We start from the raw sequence: 23835 nt of genomic DNA, 5'->3' as shown, positions 1-23835 counted from the left end.
TACAGCAAAAATCACCATGAAGTCCATCAGTTTTTTATTTGTAATGAGGACAGAATTGAGCATACGTCCTATTTACTCCTTTAATTATTAGTCCTTTCTGGCTTCACAGTGCACGTTAGCCCACCCCATGGTTAGTGGGATTAGAAGCTGAGGAAAAAAGGCTTGTATGTTTAATGCACACAACAGATGAAAGCCAAGTATTCCCAAAGGAAACCAGATTTCCTCAGCTACCTGAAGTACAATGCTCTGCGCTCTGTGGAGTTTTCAGAAGAATGCTTGAGACACAGAAGAGATTAAAAAAATATAGAAAGGGAAGGAAAGCTTTCAAAGATTTTTGTAGGAACTTCATTTGAGGTCAGACTGAAAACTCTGAAGAACAGAAAGACACAGTGGCACACCCTTGTAAAAATAAGGAACTCGTCCCCCAGTCCAATGGCAAACTTACCATATTAAAATCTAAAAGGTGTTCATCATCATTGGGTATTTCCTTTACATCTGCAAATTCTCCTACACCATTCTCTCCCTTGGCATTTGTATAACACTCTTAGAGTGGGTGGGGAGCGTTCCAGAAGGAAAAAAGGGAAAAAAAAAAGAAGAAAAATTGAGGAACGCCATTGTTTACATTGAGCCAAAATAAAAGCATCTTGAGCCGTAGTTTTAAAATTCACACTCTTTAGTCACTTAAACTCTGTGCTGGCAGAGGATTCTAGTTTGACATCCATCAATAGCTAAGCATAATACCTTACTGAGGCATCATCAAATCTTACCTGGATAACCAAATGAATGTTAATAACAATGCTGCTTAGTTAATGAAAACATCTAAAACAATACAGTACAAAGATCAAAAGTTACTTTATTATAAATAGTTTCATACATTTCTCAATTCTGATACTGCATGGTGTTTCAGGTCATTCATATTTCTACACCCACACGAAATATACTGCAGTCTGATACTGACAAGCTCAAAAACTGTGAAAGAGAATGGCTGTAGTTTCTTTTTTCCAGCATAATCTTCCCTATTTGCTAACAATATATATAAAGATATATGGATTACATGCATCAGAGTTCTTATATAAAACTATCCGTACAGAAAACTCCAGATTTATGAATTAATAACATCAGATTTGAGTAAAAAGCTCTGGTTTTCTTAAGCTTAGTCTAAAAGACAAAATCCTTGAATTATCCAACTTCTCAGAAATTCTGCCGCTGTATTAAGCAGTTTCTGGACTTTTTTTTTTTAAAAACTGTTTTCCTCTGATGAAATAAGGTAGTCAAACACCAAGACAGTTTGCACGTTCACCAGCAGATGTCAGCAATAAGATGACACAATTCACTCACAGGAATTAAAGGATTACTCTATATGAAATACATATTCACAGTTCTGAGTCACCGCATTTGCTATTACACAGATTGTATCTCTGCAATTACGACCATGGAAAAACCTTGACAAGAGGACACTAAATAACTTCACTTTCTAAATACCAAGTATTTTTCCAATATGAGGCCCAGGAGGCAAACCCTGTAGGCATGAACCCTTTCACAGCGCAAACATCTCTACAGCTGGGAGCTCATTAAGCAAAGATGTTTCTGAAAGTAACTTAAACATGGTTTAGTTGGCTGCACTTTATTACTGAATTATTTTTAGAGTGCGCCTTAATTACTGGCTATTGTAATTTCAGATTATTAAGGAACAAGGTCTCTGATCAAAAGTTTCTTGCACCGAGCCTCTGAAAGCATCAGATATCCATCAATTTAGTATACAGAATGTTCTTATTTATCCTTCTCCCCAGAAAAGATAAACTGGCACGCAGCAAAATCCAGAACAAAAAAAGCTCTGGATTCTGTCCACAGAAACCCTGGCCTTCGGCCAGCTGTCAGATGTTACAAATACTTGGGAGGCAATAGAGAGCTGGAAGCACACCTGCTTTTGCTAGTGAGCTGCCTGCCCACCAAGGGTTGACTTAATGCTCAGCGTGGGACCAAAAAATTCCCAGACTGTCACTGTGAAGGGTGGCCAAGAGGCAGATCCCTCTGCTTCCCAGCTGGAGAGAAATTCCTCACATTCTCTGAATAACTGGCATGTTGTTTATATGAACCTATAAAAGGCAGTTATCACGTTTTTACATTCCGGTGAAATTAGCTGCCTAAAATGTATTGTACAGGTTGAAACATTCAAAAATGTAACAAAGTATTTTCAGAGTCAGAAGTTAACACGTTCTCTGTAAAGCCAAATTCTGGAATTAAGCAACTCTGCAAAAGCAGTAAGACTATTCTGAAAGCTCTTTCACTTAAGAACTAGTCAGAAGCACGCCAGAGGTTTACTGCAGATCCAACTTAAGAATCTCAGCTCTTTCTCAGACAAGAAAATCTATTATAAAAATGTATTTTTTTTGTTTGTTTCTGTTAAAATATAAGTGGTAGTTCTAAGTCATCTGCAACAATTCAAATCCATAACGAAGACCACTTAATTCTAGTGCAGGTGCAACAGCGAGTTAGTTCAAGCATGCATTTTCTTACCTTCACACTGTGACGCAGGAAAAAGGGGAGAATAGAGCGCCTTTTCCCACCAGCACTGCTTTTCCTGGCTGCCACTCATTCTCTGCAGATCAGTATTCAATATAGGAAACAGTTTAGACAATAATCACACCTCATTATGCCATACATAACATACTTACATGAAAAGGAGGAAAGTGGTGTGACAGTCAATCTGCTAGGTCGCATAGGTCACACTGTTCAATTTCTAACACTAATGGGAAAGGACTGTCAAACTACAGCCATTACCTGAACTACCACAGCCAGTACAGACCCACGCAGGGGCTCGTACTTCACAGATTTAGAACTGTACAAACCCAGAACAAAACCAGGAATTCCAGCTTCACACATTATAATCTTAGTGAGAACACACAGGTACCCAAGAGATGAAAAATAGAACAATCTTAGTCAACATGATTAATAGTTCAGCGTTAAACTAAACAGAAGAAAAGTACAAAACCAGCAAAATTGAGGGTCTGTATTCTGGAAGGGTGAAAAAACAGTACCATTACCACAGAAGCAGTAAGAATTAATGGCGACATAAGGAAAAACTACTTACAGCAGTTATTAATAAGTTTGCTTATGCTAAAAATAAAGTATTTGCTAAAAATGCCTAAATACTCTCCCTCACAACATATTCCAATGTTAATTTAAGTTTACCAGAGCCTTTCCTTTGTGAAATTAATACTGAAGGCTTAGTGCACGGGTACTTCTCTAGACTGCACCTATGGTAACTCCACTCACCTTCATAAGGATGCCAGTTCATAGCATTCCGTATAGATATTAGGTGGAATTATTCATACAAACAACATTGCTACCAGCTGCTATGAAGCACTAACAAATGAGTTTCAGTGCTGCGTGTCTGTCCAGCTCCCTCCTCTGTAACCCTGAGAACGTTTAAGCATAGAAAATTACGGAGCCTCTTTTACACAGAATCATAGAATGGAATCATAGAATCACCGAGGTTGGAAAAGACCTCCAAGATCATCTAGCTCAGCCTTCTACCTACCACCAGTATTTCCCATGTTGTTCCTCTTTAAGCTACTACAGAATTATGAAGCTATAGAGCCTGAACTTACAAATTCTTATTTCTCAAAAAATGGAAGTCCTTCTCAAACCAAATGAGCAACTCAAAAGTGTCGTAATAGCAGCATCGTCCAGATGAAACTTGCTTCCCCATGAAATTTTCCTGCAACAAATACTGAAATTATCCATGCTTTTTTCTATCACAGCATTCCCCTTTCAGAATAAACCTCCAGAAGCTCAAACCCCAACTCTAGAAAAAGTATTTCTGAGGAAATTAAGGCATAGTCAAAAAAAGCCAAAAAGCCCAAGGGTTCCTGAAGCAGAACTTAACAAGAAATACAGAGAGAAACAAACTGAATCACAAAAATAAATTCATCACTCTGCTGCTGACTACAGCCAGAGGTATCTTAACTCCACCAGCACTACGCCTGATTAACTTCAGAGCTGCTCACGCTGCTGATGTCACACCTGCGCTCCTATCTGCATGTGATGTTCTGGGTGAAGCACAGCGGGTTACGAACAAAGGCAGCTTGAGCCTGGCTGGGTGTAATGAGCTACGGCTGCCTTGCTTCCTGGGCTGCGCCACCACCAGAGCCGACACGTCTGCGTCAGGATGACGGCTCACTGGCTGCTGCTGGCCACCTCCGCTCCTCATCCCACCAGCCCTACCCGCTATCACAAGTGTCAGAGGGAACAGGGAGAGAGAAGCAGCCCAGCAGGGCATCAGTTTAAGATCCAACCTGGCACTCCTGGCCTGCGATGATTCTCATGGAATGACTTACTTCTAAACCAGCTTTAGGGTCTGATGTCTAGAACTAAGGGACATTTGTAGAAAGATCTGCTACCAATACTAAATCCATCCAGGGTTTGTCTTCAGGAGGGGATGGGGGCAGGAGCTGCTATCTATTTCTACATTCATTGAAGAAAACCATTTCTTCCTATAATTGCTTAGGCGTTTAATACAACTGCAGTTTGTCAGTAAGCACGAAAAAACAATTTAGCATTCTTTCTTTTAAAATTGCATTTTCCGTTTATACCTCCCTTTTCTTGTACACACACCTCCAGTGTTTTGTTTTAAATTTTCCAGCCACTTGCCGCAACAGTCGTTATTCTCAAATTGTACTAGTATTAGAAATTGCAAGTGGCAGATTTCCTCTCTAAAATTGTTCACATTATTTTACTCCTCTCTTAAGCAGAGCTCAAAGCTAACAAGGCAAAACCACGTGCAATGACTGCTTCACTCCCAGCCTTGCTGCAGGTCTGGGAGAAGACTGATGGTTCCCTTTCTTGCATTTTACAGCTAGACATACGAAAACTGAGGTTTTCCTTAGAGCCTCTGGTTAAAGATATGTAAAATCACTTGAGGACTTACAATCCATAAAATGACTACAATGTTGCAGGTACGCAAGGTTCACCTGTCCCCAGCTCCTGGCCAATTCAGTCACAATTTTCCACTAACTTGCAGCAATTAGGGTCAGATTGCAGTTACACACAAAACCTAACAATTCTACTATTTTCTGTCATTGTCTGTATTTGTTTCTGTCCCTCACTCGCTTCTCCATACAACAGCAGAATAAAATCCTGTTAATGTTTGCTATTGTTTGTATAAGAGTTTGAAAGAATAAAATAGCTTCAAAATTTTAACTAGCGTTTATATGCCTTTCACTGTCAACTAGCTGGCACTTGCTCCTTCCAATATCATTCTATGTCTGTCTCAAATAAAATTTCCTGAGAAGTTCATGCAACAGCAGGGCTATCCACTTAAGTCTTTCATCTAAACTTTCAAATGACACCTCTGGTTTCTGGAACGTCAGTACTAACACTTTCTGTAGAAATAAAAGTATTCTTTTTTTTCCCTCTACTAAAAACTCTAGTGCTGTTTCAAAGATCAAATTACAGTGAAACAACTCTGCAGTTCAGTCAAAGTAGCAAACATGGAAGATTTTGGGAATTCAAGTAGATAATGACCACTTGACAGAGCTACTATCATGATGCAATTGCGATCTACTGTTTTGCTAAGGATATGAGTTAAAGAGAAAATGGTGAAGGATTGTTTCCCGCCTCATCAATGCCATTTCCTATAGCAGATGAGGTTTTCCTCACCTCTCCCACTCACATATGTACTTGAAATAAGGCAGCTAAGGAAGATACTGTTCTACACAGCTTCATTGTATGGCTGCTTTATTTGCAAGACTGCCATGGAGAGTAATTAATTCATCAGCTGATGCATGCAGCAACATACCACGTTCTATTGAGTTAGTGAAAAGGCCAAGAGCCTGGCATTTCTGACACTTCTTACTGCGGAGCTGGCCTACCAGAATGGATGCTCAGGAGGAGCATTTTATTCTTGTTTTCCTTGCATAAGTTGTTCCATATTGACTTAAAAAAGGAACATATCTAACTCCGTGTTTTTCAGCTGAAACCAATAGGCAGCCTGGTAAGCTGCACATCCACGTGGTCCTGCTGGTTTGCTGACATAGATGGAAGGTAACTGTAATTCCTGTATGATAGGATACTCAATCAACTTTTGGGAATACCTTCAAAAGAGACTTTTAGGAATATGAGGCAACAGTGACTCCCAAAGCCAGGAAAGACTACGTCTACAGCAGAATTCAAGGAAGGTCCAATCATATGATAATCGAGGAATAAACTTGACTCTGTCTCATCTGCAATACAAGGTTTCACTACACAAATGATAAATGATAAATGCAGATGGAAAAGCCAAGGAACAAAATATAGGAGAGACTTTGAGGGATGTGGGATAGGGTAATTCCTCGCTCTCCTTATACATATAGAAGTTATAAATTTTGAACATGAACTTCCCATTTAAAAGACAACCACAAAGCCAAAAATAGTTGTTTTGGTTCCCCCTCCTGCCCCCAGAAAAAAAAAAAAAAAGTCTCCTCTGGTAAGCACTTGATTGTTCATACAAGTAGTTCATCAGAAATTTACTACATTTTTTTTTCTGCCAGGAAGAAGGAACAGATAAGTTTATTTTGCAGCCTCTCTATTTTCTTAGAGAACATTTATGAAAATCAAACACATTTTCCTCTCCACCAGGAACTGGGTTAGGATTTGTTTAACCACTTAAATCTTACCCATAGCCCGCATACAAGGTCATATTAGTTTAATACTTTTTAAGGTTCTTCAGCTAACAATTTTGCATAAGGTGGCAATAATTTTTGTTGATTTCCTTGCTTCCATCGCAAACTCTTCCCTAGAGTTACAGCGTGGCATATGAGTCATTTCCTGGCTAGAAAAGCTGGAATGGACAGAACTTTATGGTCTTCAAGCAAAATTTATGCAAAGCATCAAACAACCCCTCTGCACACCCACATCTGCCTTTCTGTCAATCTTTTGGCTGTTTCATTCTTCTATAGTTTATTTGTTTCTTTCTTTTTTTGGGGGGGGGGAAGGGGGGAGAATGTGTATATAGAAAAACCAAAACCAACCAACCACCTTCTCAGAGCTGGGGTTTACAGTTTAAAGGACCATCTGGCTCAAGTCCTTGAAACAAAGGCAAGCTGCCTTGTCTTCCCCTTCAATAGTACTTCAAGCCTCAGGACTTTTTAAAAGAGAAAGCTTTGCTAAATCACTTTGTCCATCACATCGCCTCTCTCCTCCCCAACCCCTGTACATGCAAGAAACAATTTTCAGTCCCTTCTACCTCTGTTTTAAGCAACTATAACAACGGTCAAAATTCTCTCTCCTTTACCTCAACAGATATTTCTCTCCTACAGTGCCAACTCTGTACATGAAGTTGCTTTCTCCATCTCTTCTATTCACAGATGTGAGAAACAGCATATATAGCAGCTTTCCAAATTAAATAGTAAGACCGAGACCAAGATGAGACGGAACACACTTGATTTTTGTCTGTTAAAACTTTGACCTTTCCAAGCACTGTGTATATTTGATTTTGTTAATTATTTCCATACTTCTGGTTGAAGGTTGTAATTGAAGTTCGCAGAACAGTGATTCTAACCACAAATCTAACAGTGTCCAGCTCCATGTAAATAAAATGCTTTGCCCAAGTACAGAAGTATTACTGCCAATAAACTGAAATTCTTTTTGCTATGCCACTGTAAGACCACTGTAGAAGAAGAGGGAAAAATACAGGTAGCTAAGACTTCTTTAGCTAAATTTTCTTTTATGAATACAGATGGAAAATTTTTTTGTGAATACAGATTGAAAATTACACATAGATATAATTTAACCTGCCGTTACAAATATCAACACAAACACTGCATGCCTTTGAGCAGTATTTTTGCATTCTTCCCAGCAGTTTTATCCATCTACTCTCTCTGAACATTTTTTTGCATTTATCAGCGCAAAAACATGACTCTCTTAAGTTAAATTTATTCAATTCTCTGCCTTTCTTTTTAAGACTTCAAGGCAATAAAGGTTTGCAAACTGAAGTCCAAGCTCACAAAATACCCTGTATTGAGACATTTTCATATACATAAATATATACATTATATAGAAGTATAAATATATACAACATGAAACAAGTTAGCTGACAAACACAAATAATGTAGAAGTCACAGCAGCAATGAGCCCATGGAATCCCATTCCAAAGGATCAGACCCAAATGATTTTTCATCGGCTACTTTGGGAACATACATCTGGCTCTAGAAGTCACAAATGAAGTGAGCCAACTCTAAACTTTCTATTCTTAAAGCCTGTCAGTCATCTCATTTTGGAATTTCACTGAAAACACAGCTGTAAGGGAACTCGTGAGGTCACTGTCTCTAGTTTTGCACAAAGCCAGAATCAACTACGATGCACTACTTTTAACAGATATTTGCCTGCACTCCAAGCCTCTCCAAGACAGTATTTCTATTGTGCTGCGCTTTTCAGGTTACCTTCTTTCAAGAAAGATGATCAACACTGGGCACAGTGCTCCAGCAGAGGGCTTGCCAGTTCCAGCTGCAGAGGAGCAATGACTCCTGCAGAAGGACATTCCTACTTACAGATAAAATGTTGCTGCCTTCTGCAAAGTGTGGCATTGCTGATTTATGCTCAGTTTAGATCTACTTGAAGGTGCTTTTCTGTTCAGTATCATTTCCTTGTGAGTCAATCCTCACATGGTATTTGTGAAGAGGATTATTTTTTCTTCAGAAGTTTGTATTTGTTGGTGCTGGATTGCATTTTTTTTCTCTGATTCAACAATCTTCTGATTCTAATCCTGTCTTCCAGTGTAACTGCAGGCTTTTCTAGTTTGATATCATCAGAGATTTTCATAAATGCATTTTCTATGCCCCAGACCACAAAACTAACAGTCTCCTTGGAAATACCTTCAGTATAACAGTAAGCCTTTAAAAGATGGAAACATCCTTGCCTTTTATGTATTTTCTGTTTTCTGTGAGTTCTCAAACAAGTATTCTTCTAGATTATCTTCAAACTAGCTGCTGCTCCTCTTAGTATTCAGGCTAGGACAAGCTGAAACAATGTAATTTACCTGTATTTCTCCTTCCCTTAGTACATTCTTTTCATCAAGAGTTCAAACAACGAATAACGCAAAATGCATTAAACAGGACATTTTTGACATTACCTGCTCATAGTTTCCTGGACTTGTACATAGTGCCTCTCAGAAAAACCCCTCTTTGGTTATTTTTTGTTTCTGATTTACTTGTAGAACTTTCAGGTAGAACAAGTCTTTATCTTGTTTTTTTTTTCCTCATAGCTTCTATACTGACATTTTTAGCTCCACCTTTTCCCTCTCCTACAAGAGGCTTTCATCCTTCAAAATCTCAACTAATTATCTCTTATTAATTAGAAAGTTAGAGCTTAGAGTTCTCATCATCTGCCACAATCAGGACATATCAAGAACTATCTGGACCAACTCTTTCTAAGATAGCCTCACAATGACTAATTTTTTTAAAATGAAATACCTTGCTTTGTACATGGATGACAATGTGTTCTGGAATGGATTTTTTCCCCGCTTAATCCTCCTGGTTTTAAGGCATCAAACAGACCCTCTCTATTTTGTCTCCCTCTTACAACTACCTAGAGGCTTACTGCAGGTTATACGTACACCACTAACCTCATAACCAATGTAAGTCACCCCTCCTCCTTTCCTCTTTTGCTAGTCCTTCCTAAGGAATTTAAATACCAGTATCCCATTATTCCAATCAAACAGTACCTCAGCACATCTCATAGGCCAATTAACTCACAAGATCCATAAACACTGACGTGCTTTTGCCAGTCAAATTCCACCCCTTGCGCACTTGTTGGCATGTTCAGACCTCAGAAGTATAGTAAGAATCCCAACTGAACCCACAAGTTCATTATCAGTAGGATAAGCATGTTTAGGGTGCACCTACTAGATCAGAGTCCATATAACATTTACTGATAAGAGTTTCAGTGTTATTCAGTGTTATTAAAGTCAGGCACCATTAACAGGGCCACAGCACATACTTAGCCATAACTCCACAGCTAAATGGTATGAGCATTTACTTGGAAGAAAAAGGACCATACCTCATTGTCTTTTTTTTTTTTTTTAATTAATTAAATCTTAAAACTAAGTATATAATTCATTTTTAAAGAATTTCTGCGTAAGCTATTGGCAAATTCCTGCTGCAAAACATGCTATAATCCTGAAAGGAGTTCTCCACTAAATAAGGTAAGAGGGAGGAAACTCAGCCAGGTTCTCTTACATTCTTGTAAGTAGGAGGTATTGAAAGATGTGTGTATCTCATACAGGTTTACATTATGCAAAACCGACTCATCCACTATTACACCGTGGTCATTATATAATACATTAGTATTTTCAAGTTCATTACTTAGGCAAAACACTGGAGATGCTCGTATCTCAGAACACAACCCAAACATTGTGAGATAACAAGGAGTTAAGACAATACATTTACATTTTATCAGAAGTCAACAAAACAAAGCATAAAAGTCTCAATTAAAAAAATATTTTAAAAATACTGACTGCTACTAATGACACACTCCCTGCACATACGTGTGGGGTGTCAAGAAGGAATGCCTCTCCTAAATGATTTTAGTTATACATTTTTTATATTTAACACTCATGAAAATACTACTACTCTTAACAAGAAATAAGTTCACACAATCTAATTGTATGACACCTGCACCCTTTCTTTCACACAAAGAAGTCATCATTTTTACTAAAGCTTGCTTCATAACCAATTCATTAGAATCTATTGTTTTACTGCTCAAAAACTTTTACATATAGACTTAACTCCAATAAATTTAAATGTGTTCTCAAGCTAAAAAGCCAAGTATCTTCAGATGTGCATTAACTGCTGTTAGAAAAGCCCAGAGTGCGTGTGCATCCTCTTGAGACACACTAAGTATAGAAAAGCTAACTAACCCAGTCCTTCCGAGTTTAAGTGTAATCAGGCTCCTCAAGCCCCTAGGAAGAGCTTAATTTCAAACCAAATTGGAGTCTAGACTGCCAAAAGTACATGACCTGAGAATGTTACTCTTGTAGTAGAGAATAGAAGGAAAACAGAATACTAGAAATTTATGAGTAGTAATTGGTAACCAATGCTTTTTTCAAGGCTAGCAGCTACCGTAAACTTTGTAACCACTATAAATTTAAACCAAGCACATACTCTCTCCCATACACTTTCTTGTATGGGAACGTCACTGAAAAGAGAATAATCACCCTCTTGGAGCTCTAAACTTCAAGAAAGGAGATTGTAAAGAGGCTGGAAGGAAATTCTCTCTCTCACCATTTATTCATTTATTATGTTCTACTGTATGATAAAGTTAGACGGACTCCATTACTCCTGGTTAAAGGTAATTTCCAGAATCTCTTCTGGCTTACACCCTGTTTATTCATTTGATTGGTGACTTTAATCGCAAGGCCAGGCACAAACAGAAAATCCCCAGACTATGGAAAAGCAGCAAGCCACAATTATTTGATTCTGCTGCACAAGCAGCAGACCACAACTCACTGATGGGAAGAGAAGTAGTAATAGTAATTAATTCACAGGGGAACGAGAGGAGAAAAAATAAATAAGAAAAATAAGGAACTCTTTCATTCAACAAAAAGGTTCGCTTCAGTTTTAGCAAGAAAATGGCTAGCCTTCCCATATACGATTTAGCGTTTCGAACCTGTAACTAAACAGCACACAATCAGCATAACACAAGCTGATTACAATTGCTCAGTTAAAAGCAAAGAATTCCTTCCTAAAGGAGATGCTACAACTGCCAAGTATGCAGAAGATGAGATTGAAGAAGAAAAGAAGGCCTAAGATTCAACTTCTAAGTATCCACACAATTTCTCTGGGTCAAATATTGCAGGTCAAGGATTTTTTTCCTCAAGAGCAGAGGGAGCTAACAGCAAGAAAAGCTTGGGTATTTATGGCTGGAAAGCTATTTTGCTTTAAATCTTTACTATGGCTACAATTAACTGAAAGCAAACTCTGAGCTTAACTCATACTTAGGCCTGCTATAGTGCTGTTGTAGCAATGTACGTTTTGCATCCATGTTTTATTTCATCTTGTGTCTAACACTGACAAGAGAACGCTTTATTTTCCAGACAGTTACTCCTTTTCTAGAAACATTTCTTCGCTTAGGTTTACGTGCAATAATTCAACTCCACAGTCTTCCACTTGGAAATAGTAACAACTTATGCTGACACTCATATTGAGAAGACTGACTTCAGATTTTCCTCTTTGTGCTTTAAAATAGGCATGAATCAGAATCAGTAGTATTTCACTATTCAAAATTTACGCACGCATTAACATATTATATGTAAATCATAAACTAAAAGCTTAACGGAAACAGATTCTAAAGTCACATGAGCATACACATGCACATATTTCCAAAGCTATGCAAGATGACACTAATGCCTGAAAATGGTTAATATTTCACAGAACCATAGAATGATTAAGGTTCAGAAGGACCTCTGGAGGTCATCACGTCCAACCTCCTTGCTCAAGCAGGGTCACCAAGAGGAGATTGACCAGGACCGTGTCCAGACAGCTTCCAAGTATCTCTAAGGGATGAGACTGCACAACCTCTTAGGGCAACCTGTGCCAGTGCTTGGTCACCCTCACAGTGGAAAAAAAAAAAAAAAAAGTGTCCTAATGTTCAGGCAGAATCTCTCGTGTTTCTATAGAACTATATTTTTCTAGAGAGCTATACAATCACAATCATTTAAATGGAACTGTCATATGATGAATTGCTGGTCATCAGCTGTTAGCTGCAAATTCCATAATTTTACACATCCACATACCTCTTCAAGCTCTCCTGAAGAAACAGGATTATCTTCATAAGTGGGGAAATGGCATCCTGCTTTACAACTGCAAAACCTGCTAGTCTCCTCCCGTGGCTCCACTATTCTGCAGTTTACTTTAGAGCTCTCCATCACCCTCCCATCTAGGGATTCTTTCATACTGCATTCTAAACATGGATCTTGGTTTCCTGCTGGTAACATCCCAGCAGACTCTTCTTGGGAATCCAATGATGTTTGTGCACTCTTCTCCATTCCAGACTTTTTTAATCTGGGAAGAAATTTTCCAGATTCGAGCTCTGATTTTCCATAATAATGCCCTTCTTTTTCTGCATCTTCTTCCAGAGGTTTGAGATCTGCTTGTGGATCCTCAAACACATCTACTTGAGAAGGGACAGCAATACTTCCCTCATCTTTTTCTGACTCAAATTCTGACTCACTTCCACCACCTGGAGAAAGTTCAGATGCAGAAATCGGGCGAAAGTGAGTCCTTGGAGAAATCCTTATAGCCCTGTATTGCGTTCGATCAACACCGCATATCCTGGGGTGTAAAACCTCACTGTCTGAATCAGAGCACAGAATTGACTTAGGTTTAAAACTAGGGCTGAAAGATGCAATTCCTTCTGGCTCAAACGAACACTCTACATGAAGAACTTGAGAAAATGGATTGTTCAGGTCAAAGGAAGAGAATGAGTATTCAAGCCCTGGTTCTTCAACTTGAAAGTTACCACAAGCTCCCAGTAAGTCTTCATGGAAGATAAAAGAAAAACCCTTATTTAATCCATTATCTCCACTCTTCGATTGATCACTCTGTTCAAACGACACAAATGGCCTCCATAATTGCCTATGACCAGGGGCAAAGCTATTACCCGGAGTCATAAAAACATCTGTACCAGCAATTGTCACTACATCAGAAGCTGCACATTGCAATAAGCTCCCTTTTGAGTGACTAGGTGGCACCACTGCCCATTCTCCATCACTGTTAAATGTTTTCAGCTCCCCATACACACCACCAAGTATAAATGAGTTTTCTTTATCTTGATTAACATCCCAAGGTTTTGATGGTGTAGTATAGTCACCACCATCTACTTTTGATAAATCATTTGAGACAAAGGCTCTCTTCTCTAAATTCTCTTTTTGACCTTCCCAAAGGTGATACTCTGATCTCTGCACTGCTTTATTGGGCTCCTGGAGGGTTTCAACTTTTGCTTCTGTATCCAAACAGCAGCAATAGTTATTTACATCAGTTGAAAACAATTCATCTTCTATTCCTTCTATTTCTAACATTGCTGCAGAATTTCTGTCTGTCATATTTGTCCAAATATCTTTAATAACCCCTGAGCTGTAGCCATCTCCATGTGGACTGCTTGCACTACACCCCTGTGTAGTTTCATAGTCTTTACTTTCTGCTTTCTGTTCTAGCTGAATACCACAGACAGATTCTAGCTTAGATTTTTTTTTGAAAATCAAAGCGGGCATTTCTCCTAAAGTTCTAGCTTGTTGCTGGCAGGTTTCTTCTGGCAAAAAGTCTAGAATTTCTTCATCTACGTAACCTGAAGACACTCCAGGAACTACATAATTAATATCTTCTGCATTAAATTGCGTGGATTCTTCATATGGAATATTTAAAGTCTCATTGTCTGAACGTGTTTCTTCTGAGTGTGACCATGGACTACAAGTTCTTGTTGAAAGATTGGAACAGTGTTCATTTTCATCGAAGGCACTATTTTTGGTCCATATTAGCAATCTAGACTGTGTTTTCCCAAGAATATTAGCAGTGCTACTAGAATCTGCATTTTCATTTCCCAAGTTGAGTGTTTCAAAAGAAAACGGTAAAACAGAGTTACTGCATTGCACTTCAAACACTGAAAAACAAGAGTTTATACCAGACCCTTCATTAATATCTGAAAAGAGCTCTTGATTGCCAGCAAGCATATGTGAATTAAGCATTGTGCTGTCTAAGATGGGGGAGAATCTGATAGGAGAATCTCCTCCAAAACTTTCTCCATCTGCATCGCCAGAACTAGAAGATGAACAGCACTCCCAAAATTGAGCTAAATTACTAAGGTCTTGCAAGAACCACCCTTCAGCACCAACAGAGCTGGTTGAATCTGTCCATATTGCACTTTCCCCTTGCAACTCCATTCCATCTAACACTATGCAACATTCTGCCTCAAAATCAGTTTTTTCTTTACTCTTTTGTCGAATCATATTTAAAATCCGACTCTCCCCTTGCATCGTATCTGAGGCACCAGGATCCAACATGGATTGATCAATATCCACTTCATAGAAGTGTGTTAGTTCTGACAGATGAACATCATCTAAATATTTGTCGTCCTCTGGTTGAGAACAAACTGAGGTCCCAGCGAGGTCAATATCCTCATTTAGAACTGCAGGCATTTCTACAAAGTGACCATCGATGAAAGTACCTGCTGCGAGGTATGTTTTATGAATATTATTGTTGCTAATACAAAGACCATGCACTGATTCAGACAACTCTTCCACAGCCTCTGATGTTATGCCACATATATCTTCTCTGTTGCGGTATGTAGTCTCCAGCTTGCTTTTTCTGCTAAGAGGAACAAAGTACTCAGTAATCGGCTCAGTATACCACAAGGGTTCTTCTTTATATTCCTTTTCATTTCTGCTGTCTACGTACAAATCTTTTCCATCATTACCGCCAGCTTCTTTTCTTCCAATTTCTTTTAATGGCCTTTTACCTCTTTTGCACAGCTGTTTGATGGACCCGCTGCTGCTGCTGCTACTGCTTCCGCTGTGGACTTTTCTATCGGCCTTTTCACCAGATTTCACTGCAAGCCTGCTTTGCCCATTACGCCCTTTTTTATTTCGAACCTCTCTTGTTTTGTGTCTTACTTTAATACACTTCATTGATGCCTTGTATTCACCTTGATTACCACTAGAACTTGAGCCAGCCTCACTGGATCCAGATGACCAGGAGCGAGGACGCATCTTTCCCTCAGACTTATGTCGGACTTGTTTTTTATACAAAACAGGCTTATCTTCAACAGCGTTGTTACTGAACTTGTTTTCTTTCTCATTTTTACTTTTCTTCTGCTGGGTTCTTTCGTGTACAGCGGCAGGTACTTTATTACTTCTGTCTTTAGTTACTTCACTTTCACTATTGCAGTCCTTTGGAGAAGATGTATCTGTGCTAGTTGGTGGAGCAGTGGATGAAGATGAGGAGCTAGAGTAAGAGCATACTTTGGATTTATTCCATACAGTCATAATTTCCTGCAGGCAAACTGGCTTTTCAGAAAGAGGAGGAAATGCTTCATAGTACCTGAAAGTAATATAAAAAGGTGGCATTTGTATCTTAGAACTTCAGATAGGCTTTAAAATTAGAAAGTATTATTAAAAATGCATCCAGTTACTCAAAACACTACCAATCTACTTGTTAAAAAAAAAAAAAAAGGTCCAGTTTGTTCTATTTATACACATGACATTCACTGCACTGTTTATCTGAATGATAACAAAGGGGAGATTAAGATAAGCTTATATTTATATACTCATGCATGTTTAAAAAGATACTGCAAAGTAAAACTCCCATTTTTAGGAAGTACTAAACTTCATTGTAGACAGAAGCTGTGAGTGCTTAGAATAGTGAAGGCCCAACCCCAAGTTTACTAGCTACTGTAGCTATTTAATAGCCATCTTAAATGTGTGCAACTTAAACGTATAAATGAGGAAGGGCTCATTTTTAGTCAGTTCAGTTCTGAATTTCAGTTGACCATCGTTAATTCTACTTTGTAAACTAAGGAATGTTAGCTTCTACATAGTTAGTTCTTCCACTAATAAAAAGTGTTGCAACAAAAATCAAATATCACCGAAATGGGTTTGCAAAGGGAGCCAACAAGTCCCAACTTCTAAAAAACAAAACAAAACAAAACAAAACAACCCCAAAAAAACAGGTATAGTTATAGAGTAGTATAACATGTATATCAGCTCTGTCCAACAAGGACAAGACTGAAGCAGCATATGTTTGACAATAAAGAGATTTATGCTGATTCTTATGTACAGTCCAATGAAAGCCTTTTCAAAAACATTCAGAAGTCAGTTAAGTTAAATGTAAGTTAACACAACCAGCTCCCTGAAGAAGTATTGTTCATTTAGCAACACTTCTACTAGACTGCTGCAAGCAATGGTTATGAATAAAAGATAGAGAAAGTTGTATCTCCAAGAAAAGTCAACCACAAAGCTCCTGGATACTTCAGTAACATCAGACCCAGGTACTTGGTATCCAGGAGGCCTCTTTGGTTATAAAGAGTTTCAGTTTCCCATTTCTGCAACAGAAGTTCAGAAGGTAGAAAACCCATTTTCTCCCTGCAATGTATCAGTCAGTGATGTTTTAAGGGCTTTTAATTTTTCTAGCTGACTTGGTCTCAAGGAAACTAAGATACAGGAGTTGGAGTTCTGCTTCTAGCCCAAAGAAGAAGGAAAGGTAGCCAGGACTTGCTTATACTTAAATATGCACATTGAACAAAAGAAGATGGCAGGAAAAAAAAGGTCTGCATAATATCCACAAAGCTTCAGGTGTACCACTAAGTTAACTTCACTGTTTTAAAACATGGATATAAAAGCAGAAGAGAGAGAAGGTTATAGAAAATATTAATAAAATATAAGTTAATAATAATAATAATAAATGCATACATTTCTACTTGATCCTTTGCTGTGGGAGATAAATCAGTCTCAGGAGACAATGAGCCTTCTAACTTTTTGTGAATCTTCTCCTCTGTTTTGGAAGAAAATTCCAAATGCTTAACAGAAAAGTTCAAAAAGCTGATACATTATATATCAGTACTATACAAAAAGCACCAGGACATACATCTGTAACAGCAGTAAATTTTCATAAAATATTGTGAAGTAATAGAGCCATTTATAGTCTGAGTATTAGGCATACAGAAGACACAAGTTATCACCAAAGATCCAAGATTTCCACCTTTGTCTTGCTGGCCTGACAGATTTCACCAAACTGCTAGCAGCTGCAGGCCATTTTGTGGTTTTCCTATTGAGTTTTTATTTACTTCGTATTCAAATCCTCATCCTCATCTTACATTACTACATATAAAAAAAACAAACAAACCAAAAGCCAACAATTTGTTTAACTGAACATTTTTATGAATGATTGCATATCACCAAAAGGAAGAATTATTGCAGTAGCTGCTGTTTTGGGAGCATATAAAGGTATATTTCCTATGCAAAAGGCAACTCTGACTTTTAACTCCTTTAATTTATATTTTACACATTTTAACATTAAAAAAAAAGAAGAAAAGCAGTGAGATGCATACAAACGTTACTGTTCTTTCTAAATAAATGGTCAGCAGCACTTTGGCTCAGCAAGAAAGTGTCACAACACAGTTCTATTCAATACCCAGAGACAAGTGATTAGTGTTTAGAAGCAGAAAAAATGAACTGAAACAGCTAAAATCATTCTTTAAGCAGACAAACACTTACTCTTCATTGCTAATACTAATTTTATTGTAAGCTGTCAAAGGGTGCTGCTCTGTGCCTGAACAAACATTTACGTGCAAGGAACTCACACTGGAGCAGCCGCAACTTTACATTACGCTCCCTGCCATAGGCTTTAGAACATAGAGCCCCCATTACGACTCCCCCCTAAAGCCCAGAAACTTTTAGCACACCTCCGTGATGCCTATTTGAATGACTTTCACAGAACAGCTAGAACAGGGTAATTTAAGGCCTAGCTATTCTTTGCAAATATCAACATACAAAAGGAACAGAATTAAGCCTGATTTAATTTCATTTCTTTTGACAAGGAGAGACAATGCTGAATATGGAATACTTACTAAAGAAACGTGTTCTTTTCACAAGGAAAATTCTATTCATGAATGGCTAATTCTTAGGTAAACAAAGCATACTAGCATACAATTGTTGGAATTGTATGCAATTCTTTGAATGAAATTAAGGTGTATTTTAAAATTGCATGGCCTAAATGAGAAGCTACATGTACAGTTGATGAATACAATACATATAAGCTCAGAAGTTTGAAGATTTATTTCTTACCTTGCTTACTCTGAAGGTCTTTCAGTTTGGAGCAAAGCTCCTCCACTAAAGTTTCAATCCCAGAGCTCTGCACAGTAACACCGCCACAGAATAAAACAGAGGAGGAAAAACAGAAAACAGAATATTCATTTTACACAGACATCAAAATACAGTAAGCATACCTTGGCAGCCATGCTTTTTCTTTTCGCATGGTAACCAAATTATTCCCCAGGTTTGAATCCATTCCTCTGAGTAAATTCATTAGAGGTAAAAGTGACCCCACAAAATAAGAAATACATTCACGCTAGGGTTTCAAGACACAAACATTACTGTATATCCAAGGCTTTGTCACACTTAACTGCACTGTATCACTTGGATTTTATCCTGAGACTCTCAGCCAAACCAAGAACCAGCCCATCTCTAAGATGCATTTCAAAAAGCCAAGTCTGACCCCTTTTGCTGCTCAGTTTATACCTGTGAGAAAGGGGCTATTGAAAAGGACAAAGAAAATCGGGTGAAGGTGAAAAGTGAATCAGTACAAAAGGAGAGGTGGCATGGAGGGAAAGCAGAGGATAAATGCAAAACGTATCCCATTGTTCTGTCAGTTTGCAATGCCCAATTTTTTCTTTTTTCTTTTTTTTTTTTTTAAACATTGTGTTGTTTGCTCAGGAGAGCAGAGGGAAAAATAAACAGCTTATTCACCTTCCCTTATAAGCCTCTATTTGCTCCTTTATTCCCCCACATAAGCCTTCCTTACACTCAAATTTCCTTTTAAATCCATTTCAATGTTATTTGCACATGCATTTGTTCTGCTTTTCCTATCTGCCTAGACTTGTGAGCAGCTCTACATTAAACAACAGTACCAGAACAGCAAAATGCTGGAAGATAAACATGCATAAAGCAGAACAGTATGCTGCCAAAGCATCCCATAGGAGAAAACACCCTGCTACTCTAACAGAATAAAACTTGGATGCCAAGCAGTGAAATACTAAGCACTAACCTACAGCCTGAAACCACAATTCCTTACGGAAGGAAAGCCAGGCAAAGCAAGTATTTTGGTACTCAGGGGTCACCTTTGGAGATTGCACTTTCCGTAACTGCAAACAGAAGGTTGGAACCACAGCAAAAAGGAGCACTGTGCAACACGTGAGGAGGATGGGGGAAGCCACCTTCACATCACCTTACAGCTGGAAGAGGTAAATAGGGAGAACTGGGCAGCTTCTTCTACCCTGTGCACAGATTCCCCAGTAACAGCTCCAACATCTCGTCCCCAGTCCACTCGGGGATTCTGAGACTTGTACAAAGCTCCTGTGGAATTATCTCACCTTCTGAGTTTGACATGGCCTTGTGCACACGCAGTCAGGGAAAATGCACGCTCTCCAAAGGTAACATGAATCCCATGTCAAGGTAAAGAAATGCATTCAAAGTTTAAGATTTGCTGTGTCACTATGGTGGCAGACTTCGTCTTCCCACGATCTAAGAGCTCCTTTCTCCTGCCTACTGGTTAGAAATTGCTGAGAGACGTGAATATATGACATTAAAGCAAAGTAAACTTTATGAAAAAGGAAATACTAAATTATACAGTGAACCAGCTTGTTTAAACCAGGGTCAGAAACATACACTTGAAAAATCACACACTGAAGCAATGACTTACACACTAACCTCTAATTTTTAATTATTTGCAGTGAAGTGAGAAAACAATTTTCTGTTCCTATCAGCACTGCTGCACTGAAGTGCTAAATATGAAACTTTATGCCACGTACTTGGCTGAGGATGACTTAGCAATATTAAACATCAGAAAGTATCTCCTACGTCAATAGATTTACTAACATAAATTAGATTATCTAGAAACAACCAAGCAGCACAGTAAAAGGGACAAACCTACGTAGCTGTAAGAATTGCCAATTTATACCTTTACCTCTTCTGACCCCCCCCTTCCCCCCCACAAAAGGGCAACAGAGGAGGAGCTGGCCTGGTTTTCGCTTCGCTCCCCGAACTGTCTAACCGAACCGGCACCTGTAGCAAATACTCAAAATCTAAGCAACATAAGTTAAGGAATTGAATCTGTACAGGCATGGCAAAACAAACAAACAAAAAACCAACCCAAAACAGCAACAAAACGCTCACCATTGCACCGAAGAAGGGAAAACTTTTAGAATCAAACACTTCATTTCCTCCTGTACCATGAAACTAATACTCAAGTCAGCTGACACGCTGCATGCTGTCCTGCATAGCACTCCCATGTAGCTAGCGCTAGGTTTAAAGGAAAAAAAAAAAAACGAACGACTGTGCAGAATGCCAAGTCTCTAGAGACCACTTACTCAACCTCTTACTGCAGTATGTAAAAACAGGCTGCAGGCAATGTAATGAATGCCTCAGCAACTGTCTTCTATCTGATCGTCTTCTTGTCTGTATATATGATTTATTTGCTGAAATTTTTCACTGTTTATGTAAATGCACAGCAGATGCAGCAATTCTACAGCCAGAAAGCAGGATATTCCAGGATAGTGGGACATCTGCCTAAAGCACGTTGATTAGGTTCACATGTAAAGGCAGTCCCCAAATGGTACAAATATCAGACTGCTTTGGAAGTACTTTCCAATATGGAAGCCTTAACACTTAATTAAGATTGCTTTTGTAATTCCAACATGGAAGACTTAAACCTTATGATCACCTCTAAGATTATTTAAACTACTGACCCAGATTTCTACTAACCCATTTCTTTCATTCGAACGACAGAAGAGAGGGTATCATTTTTTTAAATTCACAATTCTACCTTGCATATCAAATTTTCCCCCACACCAAACACATTTTATTCTGTCCTATTGTTTCCAGTATCCCCCAATTTCATTCCTCTTCTTTAACTTACAGCCAGCTCCATTGAAAGTTGTGCTTTTTGGCTTTTCATCAGCTGGCTGAAGCAAGGGAAGGATTACATAAAGGAGAGGTGTTATATTACTGGCACAGGAATGACTGTGCTAATAGATAAATTAAGCTTCTGAACTCACCCAGCATGAAAAAGAACAGTCAATCTGACTGCTCAGGTTAAGAGGACTCTCACTACTAGCCGGCCTTGCTTACTGACCAAAGTGACTCCATTCAAAGCCAAATAAGTGCAGCTCTGCATAACACGGAATGAGAGCAAATAAAGAAAAAAAAAAGCAAAGCTCACATACATTTTTTATGTAAATATAAAGGTATTTATACATATTGCATGTATTATATACATGCATGTATACACACACATCCACACAAATACGTTTAAATAATGACAAAACTTCAAGATCTTTTTACATGCTCTTCTTTTCAAATGGAGCAGCCCAAGAGATGGCAAGTTACGAGATCAGCTTACAGCAACTCCATTGCCTCTGAAGGTAAGTTCACAGTCCTGTACAGCTACAGAACATGTTCCCAAAGGAGACTAAATCTATACACTTAGTTACTTCAGAAATACTTTTATGCAATGAAGATATTCTTTTAAATTGCAACTATGGAAAGAAAATAATATTATGCATATGAAACTCAAGTCTGCTAAAAACTGCTGTCTGTGTAACAGTGGACACAAGCTCCTACATTCTGAGAGCTTTCAGGAAGAAGCAGCCAAACGTCAGACCCTGTCACTTTAATTCTGGCTGACCTTTATCTCTGCTAGTGGACTTCTGAGCTCTGCAAACAAGCACAACTGGGTCACAATCCAGAAGATTTAGTGGTTAATTTTTCCCTGAATTTGAGCACAAGTGGTCACAATGATTTCGTGTCATTTCTTCTATGGAACCGAGGACAGCACAAGCTAGCAAAATTTTGCTTTTTCACTGGTTCTGCAGCCCTTTCCATCTTCCAGTAATGATGTCAAGGTATGGCTTGCATACTCCAATCCAAAGAATGCCATGCAAACATGTACACTGCTCTGTAAATCTGTACATAATCAATATCCAAAAATATTCAACACAGAAAAGGAAAACATATCAAGGAAAATAACCAGTTGTATCCAATATTTAGAATGAGCTTTCCAAATCTGATGTACCATAATACATTTGCAGAATTAGAATATTAATGTATTAGAAAATTAATATATTAGTATATAATAATTCTATAATAATAATAGAATAGAAAGTAGAAAAATTCTGATTATAAAGCTCAAGAGGCAAAGACTGTAGTGTTACCTTTTTTTTTTTTCCCCCACTCCTATCTGGCCTAATAAGTTAATACCTTCCTCTAGAAGCTTTGAATTGCGTGCTCCAAATGTACTAAATATGGTTTGTTACTTGAGGCCTGTAAGGTACGAGGAAAGTTCCTTGTTCATCTTGAAGCTTTTTCAAAAGACAAAGCTTTATCCTTCAGTTTACTTTAGCAACCAAACCAATCACTAATTTCTCTTAGGTATTTGGAGAGCTTTCTAGCTTACGCTTTTGAAACAAGTCCTCATTTTACTTCCACATTTCCACATTTCAGTCCCACAGAACTGCATAGGGTAGGAAAGGGCCTCTGGAGATCACCTGCTCCGAACCCCTGAGCAGAATACTGACATTTCTCTCACAGAATACAAGATCAAACCATCTTGAAATTAAGGTTAATCGGGAGATTCATAGTTTCAAGTCATTCTTTTGACAGGCCATCGGCCCCTCCAGACGGACACCGTCCTTTGATCCTAGTGCACCAGGACTGTTTTCTTGGCACGCAGCCCGTCACCAAGTGTAGGATTAGGCAGCTATTCCATATGAACCTGCTGTTAAGCCACACGAACTGAATAAAGCACAAAATGTGATTCACTGCAATCACACATCTATTTCTCTATTTTGTAGAACGAAAAGAACGAGGTGATGTCTACGTTTTCGTTATCTAAAAACCTGATACAACACATCGGGTACAGCTAAACATGTCTGACTTCTGTACAAGTCTGAACGAAAAGTTACCAGCATGCCTTTCTTAAATCGATATTGAACACAAAGGAACTGTAAGAAGCACCTCAGACCGCTTGCAGGAGGAGAGCAGGCTAACTTGCCAATCCATGGTCAAGGGTGCTCCACACACAAAGTGAGAACTAAATC

General features: G+C 38.5%; 1 protein-coding gene across 1 annotated transcript in view; it reads right to left on the bottom strand.

Annotated features, from left to right (window-relative positions):
• The window catches only part of KIAA0232 (KIAA0232 ortholog), a 65283-nt gene that overhangs the window by 3151 nt on the left and 38297 nt on the right, over positions 1–23835 (bottom strand). Inside the window, exons 4-8 of the mRNA XM_021394796.1 lie at positions 18809–18875; positions 17435–17516; positions 12770–16067; positions 2518–2599; positions 446–543 (exon numbers count right to left, since the gene is read on the bottom strand). Of these exons, the coding sequence (XP_021250471.1) occupies positions 446–543; positions 2518–2599; positions 12770–16067; positions 17435–17516; positions 18809–18875 (3627 nt within the window). The remainder of the gene's footprint in view (positions 1–445; positions 544–2517; positions 2600–12769; positions 16068–17434; positions 17517–18808; positions 18876–23835) is intronic.

Source organism: Numida meleagris, chromosome 4 (genome assembly GCF_002078875.1).
Source record: "Numida meleagris isolate 19003 breed g44 Domestic line chromosome 4, NumMel1.0, whole genome shotgun sequence".
Lineage (NCBI taxonomy): Eukaryota > Metazoa > Chordata > Aves > Galliformes > Numididae > Numida > Numida meleagris.
This window is presented reverse-complemented; position numbering and strand designations above follow the sequence as displayed.